Source organism: Dermacentor variabilis, chromosome 11, assembly GCF_050947875.1.
Source record: "Dermacentor variabilis isolate Ectoservices chromosome 11, ASM5094787v1, whole genome shotgun sequence".
Taxonomy (NCBI): domain Eukaryota; kingdom Metazoa; phylum Arthropoda; class Arachnida; order Ixodida; family Ixodidae; genus Dermacentor; species Dermacentor variabilis.
This window is the reverse complement of record NC_134578.1, coordinates 25,085,766-25,094,694: the sequence shown is the minus strand read 5'-3', so window position 1 is coordinate 25,094,694 and position 8,929 is coordinate 25,085,766. Positions and strand designations below refer to the sequence as shown.

The window sequence follows — 8,929 nt, the reverse complement described above, 5'->3', positions numbered from 1 at the left end:
GGTAAAGGTAGCGCCACCCGTAACACATAGTGCAACACAGTGCCACACAACTTTTCAAAGCATATGCTAAACGCTTTATTGGATAGCCACCGGGGTTGGTTCTCAAATTTCTTGGAAAAGGTTCCAAAGTATTGTTTACGCCAGCGTACGCAAGAGTAGGGATACTTACTGCGCGGAGTATAGTTTCAAAACGAGTATTCATGACAAATGTAGTACGACAGAAACCAGAAGCCGTTTGCTTATGCACGCGGTGTTGAGAGGCTTGGAACCTTTCGGGACGCTAGCGGCGTTCCATGTCAAAGGAGGATTAGAGAAGGAAGGGAGCCGGAGATGGAGAATGGCTCTACCTTGAAATTTACCTAGGAACCTTACGCTATGTTGTGGCCGGAGCTTGCACTGAATTTCTAGACTTTATCCCGACGTGCCGAAGGACGTGAACGAGACGGAAAAAGGACGGACGAAGTAATACTCATTTTGTTCTGGCCGTCATCGACGCACTGAAGGCTTCCTTTAAAGGGCATTTGTCTGTATATATTGAATGCAACATATACTGCACCATATACGGCTCGGCTGCACGACATGACGTCATACGTACCTTAGTGCTCTGTGTGGTGTGGGCTCGTAGACGTTTGCCGCGGTAAAAGCAAATGCTGCACAGTAAGCCGATGTAACGCGTGAAACATCCAGTGACTGAGAAGCACCTATGGCGTCATGCGATCTTTCAGCAGAAGCTCTTTTTGACAAATGTCTTCCATGCCGTCTCTTAGAGCTGACAGCATGACGACACTGCGCCCTGTTGCCTTTTTTCTTTAAATTTTAAAAAGGTTTCTCCGCCTTTTCCTTCCACTTTTACGCTGCTTTATCGCCGAACAGCTCACACGCAGGATAGCATTCCCATAGTTACTACCCTTACAGCTGTACTGGCTGCAGGCCTTATTTTCTACAGAATTACACAGTGAAAGAAGAAATGGCATCTAAACATTCTCATTGCAACGAAGTCACCAAGAGCAGAATTCCTTTAACAAAGCAAACCTTTCTATGCCTACATTCGTAGGATTTGGGGTGACACTGTCTACAGGATCGGGCGTGCCGACCCTGCAGCTGGAGTGTCACAGCAAATGGGGCCAATCCCGGAGGCGACAGCGGGGCGTGGCATTTCCCGGCGTGCCCGATGTTTGTGCTCAGGCGTAAGTGTAGCTGAGAAAATATGGGGGCTCTTGCTCCTTACATATATGTCTTTGCCTGGGTACTACGGGGACAGCTTTCTGTGCTCGTATTGTACACGTTTGTCCCTAGGCGTGCCGGCGTTGCGGAGTGGGGTCGTGTTTGTTTTTTACGCTCCGACGCTGGCTGCCGGCGCGGTGAAGCAGTGGGCACGGACGCCCCATTTGTTGATCGCTGTCTAAAGCTAAGTCTGGCGTAGGCGACTCCCAGAAGCTAAAGGTAAATCTACGAGGCACAGCGCCTTAGAAACCGCGGTTGAACGCGATTGGCTGAAACGCCGCAGGCGACGCCTTGATGTCACGCCGTGAAGATTATTGCCCTTGCGTCTCGCGCACGTTAGGTAAGGCTAGCGTAAAAGGCGTTAAGATGGCGCGGCGTACTCTCTCAGCGGTTGCAAAGGCGTTTATTGAGCGCCACAGACGGCCTTTCAGCCAGTCGCGTTCAACCGCAGTTGCTAGCACGCTGTACCTTCTAGATTTTCATTATATGCGGTCCGGCCTCTACGGTCCCTACTGCTCCCCCGGGAAAATTGAGGATGATACTTTGAAAGTAGAGCGCCGTATGGCGCGAGAAGGGCACAATCCGTAGACTACTGATTCAGCACGAGCGCCGCAGGTGCGAGAGAGCCTGTCCGACGCAACGATCACCAAATGGGGCGTCAGTGCCCGCTGCTTCACCTGTTTCGCCGCGCCGGCAGCCAGCATCCGAGTGAAACTGGAGAATTTTAGTGCGTCTGGTATTCCGGCAAGCGTGGGAGGTTTGCCAGTTGAGCGGGCGCGTTAACGTGAACGGCCATATTGGTGGCACCAGCTGGTGGCGCAAAGCTCAACCACACAAACACAAAGCTAACTACTATATTCTGCTTAGCTGCTGGTGCAAATCTACGAAAGCGGCGTAATTGTGTTCACAATTACGCCGCTGCCGAAAGTTTGCACCAGCGAAGCAGGATATAATGGGTGTACTGCAGTTTTAGCTCTGTGTTTGTCTGGTTGAACTCTACGCCACCAGGCGGCTGCACCGCTCCGGTCGCTTACGTTTACGCCCAAATCTGCCCAAACCGCCCCCGTTTGCCGGAATAGCGGGCAGGCTAAAAGTCTCTAATAGAGACTTTTAGCGTATCCGCTATTCCGGAAAACCGGGGCGGTTTGGGCGGATTACCGGATGGTCAGGGGCGTAAGCGTGAGCGGCCAGATTGGTGGCGCCAGCTGGTGGCGGAAAGCTCAGCCACCTAAACACAGCCAATTACTATATTCTTCTTAGCTGGGGTGTAAGTTTTCGACAGCGGCGTAATTGCACAATTACGCCGCTGCCGAAATTTGCACTAGCAGCGAAGCAGAATAAAGTAGGTTGCCGCAATTTTAGCTCTGTGTCTGAGCTCTACAACACCAGGCAGCTGCAACGCTCCGGCCGCTCATGTTTACGCCCCCGACCATCCGGTAATCCGCCCAAACTGCCCCGGTTTGCCGGAATAGCGGACACGCTAAAAGTCTTGATCGATCACACTCTGCAATGCCGGCACACCTAGGGACAAACACAACTTCTCCTCCGTAATGCCTAGGCAGAGTCAGATATTCAAGGAGCAAAAGTTCCCAAATTTTTTTCTCTCGCGCCCACTCTTACTCAGGCAGGCGCAGAAACGTCCGGTGCCTCCGGAAATGCCACGCCTCGCTGTACTTCATAGCAATTGCAAAGTCGCATCCCAGAGACAGTGTGTAATGGGGTCACGTGGTGAGGGTCTCCTCGTCTTGCTTGCAGGCATGTAATCGCTATTGCGCAGAGCGCTGTGCAGAACATAATCGTATGGTATTTGATTCACTGCCTCACGAATGCTTAATTCATTTCATATATCAATTCCAGCTTATGTGGGTTAGATCCGCATAATTTTCCCCTGCAAAATATGGAAGAAATGTCTTGAAAGTACAGCCACACAGCCGCATGTCCATGGCAAGCGAGAGTAACAACCCTACCACACATTCACTCGTGCAAACTAGCGTCTTGAGACTTTTGGGCATGCACATGTCACATCGCATGGCAACAATTTACTTATAAAAGAGAGCGACAGCATTCGCCATCCCTTCCTATGGTAGCTAGCGTTTTGATACGCTATGTGACACCACTCAACACCTTCGGGATCGGCTCAGGTCGGCGCTAGAAAGAACGCGCCTGGCACTGTGTTTTATGCAACACTAGCTATACACGAGAAAAACGATACAAATGTTCACGAAGAAGTTCATGCACAGTCGCACATCTAGCTGTCATACCTGCGCTGGACTGCGACATGCAGTCGTGAAAAAGCTGCACAAGACGATGCTTCAACTATATAAGGGGGAAAAAAAAGAACAGGTATGACCACAGTAGGATAAATAACAGTATGAGCTTTGCTTTGACAGTTTGCTTCGATAGTTAATACACATTTTTTTTACGTGTTGTTTCTGATGCATCCAAATTTCTCAAAGAATAGTATGCACGGTTTCACTCAGTAAGGCTCCTCGGACACCAAAAACACCAGTCTCATCACACGCGTTGTAAGGTTAAACAAAACACGGGTGACGACACCAGTATGGCGGTCCCGCACTATCTGCTCGCGGCGTCTCGTACATGGACAGTGCCTGCATGCACAGCACTAATTAACATTCTGGCACTAAACAAAGTGGTTCATTGCATGAAAAAGGCAAGACTAAACCTTGAGAACTTCCTCAGCACAGAAACAGCCCAACCATGTGGAAACACATTCAAGTAAGTGACATACCAGTGACGCAGTTTGTGCGTGAAATGCAATAGGGGAAAACTAAGCCTTCATTTTCTCAGCTAGTAACACTTCTAGGGCCAAGTAAATCAGAAGAAACGCTCAAAAATACTTTCCAATTACCAATCGATTTATAGTTATTCTTTAGCGTCCTTTGAACTTCATGTTTTATCTTAGTGTTAGTTTATCTTAAATGTTCTTTCGGAGTTCCACGTGTGCCACTGTGGTATGGCGACTGGTGTGCATCCATCTGCAGGGAGGCTCGGCCGATCCATTTGCCCCCGAGTGCAAGATCCCGCTACCGGTTCCGTACTCCCCGTACGACTACTGGCTTGAGCCCACCTTCATCCGGCGCCGGAATGAGCGGGAGCGACAGAGGGTAAGAACGTGATGAGGCTCTCGGATAGGAAGGACAGCTAGGTCATGTACGCCCAGTCGCCACGGGTGCTGTTCTGGACCACTGGTGTTAAGTGCATGGACTGCAACACCCGGTTTATAATGAACTGGATAGACTAATCAAACCATATTTTAACAAATTGCCTCATGCGCTAAAAATAATTCAACAGAAGTGATTCCTATACGAGGACAGGGGAAATACGGGGAAGGCGGGAGATGGAAATTCAAGACAAACGAGAACAAGGTGAAAGCTGGAGCTAACATTTCGACAAGTGGACTTGGCTTTTTCAAGCGGACTTGTCTTTTTAAAGGCCTTGAAGAAGACAAGTCCGCTTGTTGAAATGTTGGCTCCGGCTTTCACCCTGTTCTCGTATGCTCATTGTCTTATATGAGAGCAATACAATATTTCATGATGGTTTCATTATACACAAGCTTGTTACCTGCTCTTGGGTCCAATCAAACATGGTTGTGCAGTTGTAGTTATGACTGGGTGACTGCACTACAGCACTCCATGACCATGTCTCGAGGCAACCTAGCCATTGGCATAAGCACAGCAAGGTGGCAATATTTGCAAGTGGGTGCCGGAAATGCTCAATGGGTCATCAGTGATATCTGTTGTCTTCAAGAGCGGACATTCATACAATTCTGGCAGTTTGGCATAAGTCACGATTGCCCGTATCTAAGCGCTAACCATTTTTCACTCTAGTTTTCTGACAGCGCATATAATTTCAGGTTCGGCACGTGAACGATGGCTTTGAGCGACTGCGTAGTCGACTGCCTCTTCCCCCACGAGACAAGGACCGTCGGCTGAGCAAAGTAGAGACTCTGCGCTATGCCATCAGCTACATCAGGCACTTGCAAAGGCTGCTGGGACTACTTGATGATGACGAGGATGAAGATGGGGAGAACAACCGATGCCGCTGATAGCAGAGGCCACGAAAGAAGCATGTTCGGACGGTTGAGCATGATGACAGTTTAAAGAGAAATAGTGTGTGTGCGTGCCCAAGTGAACTTCTCAAGTCACATGTGTTTCCTACCTCATAATCAGCAATACGTCCTTTCAATGCACAGAAATAATAAAAAAACTTGTCAATTGTTCAGCAGCTATTGCTAATGAATATGGCCCAGCTTGGTGTGTGAATAAAGAATCAGACTTGCAATGTCTGCAGACGCCTTTAGCTATGTGTGCCAACCACATACCCACCTAAATATGTGCAATGCTCTGTGCCCTGCACCATGTACATAATGCGAGTAGCTCGCAGATCAACCACTACATTATCAGGGTTATCACCCCGGGCAGAAGCTGCTAAGACTGCTAATGATGATGACTGTGAGGCAAAACAACAGAGTGGGCACATCTGACAGTCTCGACCATGCAAATACGGGAAAAAACACCGTTTCTGACCGTGTGGACAGTTGGGTGAAGCAAAATATAAACTCTGTGCACACCCGTAATCAACTCCAATAGCATTGCACATTCAATTTAGAACAGCGTAAATGAAAGATATACAAGATGTTTGTATTGCGTGTGTATAGGGATAGTGGGGGAGGTGAGCGACTATGAAATACAGCACAGTGAAGACTGCGACAGAGCTTTTTGGCGGCATAGCATTTGTGGAGCAGACATCAAGGCACATATAATAACTGCAATTGATGAAATAAGTCACGTAATGAACTCTAGGGGCACATAGTAATTAAAGAATTGAACCTAACCAGTGTATATGCATTGCTCGTTTATAAATTTCCTGTGTCTCACCTCAGTTTTGAGAAAGGTGCACCAAAAACAAGTGGCAAGAAGCACTGCTGTTCCGGTCGACAAATTTAAATATAGCTGGTATTTAATGTTCCAAAACTGAGCATTATGATGGAGTCCTCCAAGTTCTTTTTCGACATAATGCAGGACTCGAAATTTTTGACCACTTCGCATACGTCGACACAACGCATGGTACACTAGCGTTCTTGCCTTCCACCAACATTGACATGCCGTCACAACTGAACATGCAACCTCATGCTCACCAGTGAATTTCTACAGCCACTGGTGCATCGCGGCGGGTAAGTCAACAAATTTCCAAACTGCATTTTTCACTATGTTCGCTAATAATTGCCAAGTAGCTGTGCTGCCAAGGAAACTGTTCCTATGCATTTTTGAAATTTCCAGTAAGAAATGAAGGCACGTAAGCGTTTAATGCATATATAACATCTTGCTTTTCATATTGGCTCCCCCTTCCCCTCTGCACAGGACGCGCTCGACTGAAATGAACATACCCCATTAGTATTTGATCCCTGATCGTGTCTGAGGTAAGATACCGACGCCTGGAAATTGGAATTTGATAGGAGACGAAACATACAATACTGACCACCTTTATTTTTGTCTAAATAAATCAGCTGAAATGCAGAAGTCAGTGCTACGTGAGTTAAAGGTTGACTGTGTCCACCACAAGTTTGGCCTATAGTGTATAGCCTTTGTTAAATGTGTATATAAGGCTACTGTGTGCCTTCAACATTCTCGTTTGCAATGCTGCCCACATCCAAAGACAGTCTTCCTTTAGTTTGGATAAAGAAATTCCCTAGATTTTTGTAAGATACAGTTGTTCAGTTTGACAGTATGATCATTTTTGTAAACACAAGCTTTCTTTTTTATGCAAGTACACATCAAATTTATACTTTAAATTTACTTCCTAGCTTGTATTTATAAATTTAAATCATGAGGTGACTGGACTCGAACTGAAATAATGTTGCAGTGAAAGTTGTGTGCTAACACAGCATCCTGCTTGAAACATTATTCACACAAGACGATGTCAGCATGTTTATACTTCGATCTAGGTGCAAAACAAATTGGGGCAACAGCAAAATGACAAGATTGACCTGGTACCTTATTCAAATTGTAAGGAAGCTTGAACCGGGCGACCATTGCACAATGTAGCAGTGTCAAAACAGTGCGTGACTTCACAACACCAATATAATGCACGTGCAATAAATTTTTGTTGCATGCCGTGATGTACAGACACTGCACCACCACGCTCCCATAATTACAAGTTACTTGCAGTGAAGCTTGCAGACAGGCGTCGAGTTTTTTTATTGCGCTAGGAATCATATGGACACTCAAAGCGAATTTTTGCTGGCGTCGGTGCCATGAGGTACCATATATATTTAGGTATATGTATGCTATATGCCACCGCATGCTACATGACATGCGGCATATGCAGGTTATATTGCCACACCATTCTACCACTAAAGTTGCTCATACCAGGTCTTGCATTCTTGACAAAATTATCCTTCAGAATTTTGAGAATGGCAGCCCTCAAGCAAATGTCATGAAACAAAAGAGCAACAGTGCATGCCTTTTATCTTTAATGTTCTCAGACCTAAATATTAGAAGTGCAAAACAATAAGAGCTTATTGGCACGATTGTGCAATACCCCTGGGATCAGCCCAGGAAAGAGGTTTGAAACATACCCGACACGAAAGAGTGGTTGTAAAGTCGCCAAGAAAAACGTTGGCTTTAAATAATAAACATAAATGAAATTGCCCGATGGCAGGAATCAAACAGAGTGCTCCTAGCACAACAGATTGTTTTTACTTAGTCAGCTTACGTTTACTTCAATTCATGCTGCTGCTATAGCTACCAGTCTTGCACTTCATGTAATATTCTAACATGTTGCTACCGCATTCATTGCTTCGCCCTTATGGTGAAACAGGATTTTTTTTTCCTTTCCTTCATGCGAAAATTCCCCCATACATGCGACCATGAGGATTCTAAATGCGACTCTGTAGAAAATTTCTGTGCCTGTGGACAGTTCCTATTAAATCTGTGTGCATAGTTTTTCCAAAATGCTGTTCTGTGTTCAGAGGTAAATCTGTGTGCACAGGTCCTCGACGCAGCTTCCAAAATGCCTTGTTGTGCTCGGCGGTAGATATGCGTCGGTAGATACGGTTACACAAATATTTGATTCAAAGGGCGCATAAATCAGCGGCATGGCTGTGCTTCATTAACAAGCCCGGCATATCCACACGTCGTTTACTTGGCGAGAGGCATTCGCTGAACTGCAATGTGACCACAAGTCGTACTTCGCATGCTAATGCGAAGATTATTTGAACCGATTCAACTTAAAGCATGCCGTCACGCCAAGAGCTCCACGTAACGACCAATTTTTCTTTCCTCCACTTGTTAGCGCAAATTTTCCCTAGATATGGAAAATATTTCCTAAACCAGGCCCCAAATCCACAGATCTAGGGAAGTTTTCCTAGGTTTGGTAGCCCTGGTCCTATTGCCGTGTGGTGTGGTTCATGTGGTGTTTTTGACACTTCAGATCTCTGGATGGCAATTGCAAAAGTTCTTTTCACTCTCAAGGATGCTGCGACTTCTGCCTTACCAAAGGAGCCCCCTAATGCAGCCTGTAGTCAGCCTGGTCCACCCTTATGACAAACAGTAAATAAAGTACTTTACTGCGTATAACCGGCGACTACATATAACCCACACCCTCAATTACAACACGGCAAAGGAAAAAAAAAAACTCTGCACATATAACCCGCAAGAAGAACTGCATACAATGCTAGAACCTT

At 46.3% G+C, this 8,929-nt stretch overlaps 1 protein-coding gene across 2 annotated transcripts; it reads left to right on the top strand.

The window, feature by feature from the left end:
- The first annotated feature begins 2,722 nt into the window (after positions 1–2,722).
- Positions 2,723–5,466, top strand: LOC142564836 (achaete-scute homolog 5-like). Of its 2 annotated transcripts, none has more exons than XM_075676013.1 (3): positions 2,723–3,567; positions 4,227–4,349; positions 5,099–5,466. In XM_075676013.1, the coding sequence occupies exons 1-3, from the start codon at positions 3,439–3,441 to the stop codon at positions 5,288–5,290; spliced, it is 444 nt and encodes a 147-aa protein (XP_075532128.1). In that variant the 5' UTR covers positions 2,723–3,438; the 3' UTR covers positions 5,291–5,466. The 2 variants fall into 2 exon arrangements, with proteins under 2 accessions (XP_075532128.1, XP_075532129.1); XM_075676014.1 differs by lacking the exon at positions 2,723–3,567 and adding an exon at positions 3,574–3,960.
- The last annotated feature ends 3,463 nt before the right edge of the window (positions 5,467–8,929 follow it).

What these genes read in the sequence shown, in the direction of transcription:
- LOC142564836 (XM_075676013.1), top strand. Translation starts at nt 3,439, where the DNA reads ATGTTCACGAAGAAGTTCATGCACAGTCGCACATCTAGCTGTCATACC. An exon ending in AGGGGGAAAAAAAAGAACAG is followed by an intron (nt 3,568 to 4,226) that starts GTATGACCACAG and finishes ATCCATCTGCAG; the next exon opens with GGAGGCTCGGCCGATCCATT. An exon ending in ATGAGCGGGAGCGACAGAGG is followed by an intron (nt 4,350 to 5,098) that starts GTAAGAACGTGA and finishes ATATAATTTCAG; the next exon opens with GTTCGGCACGTGAACGATGG.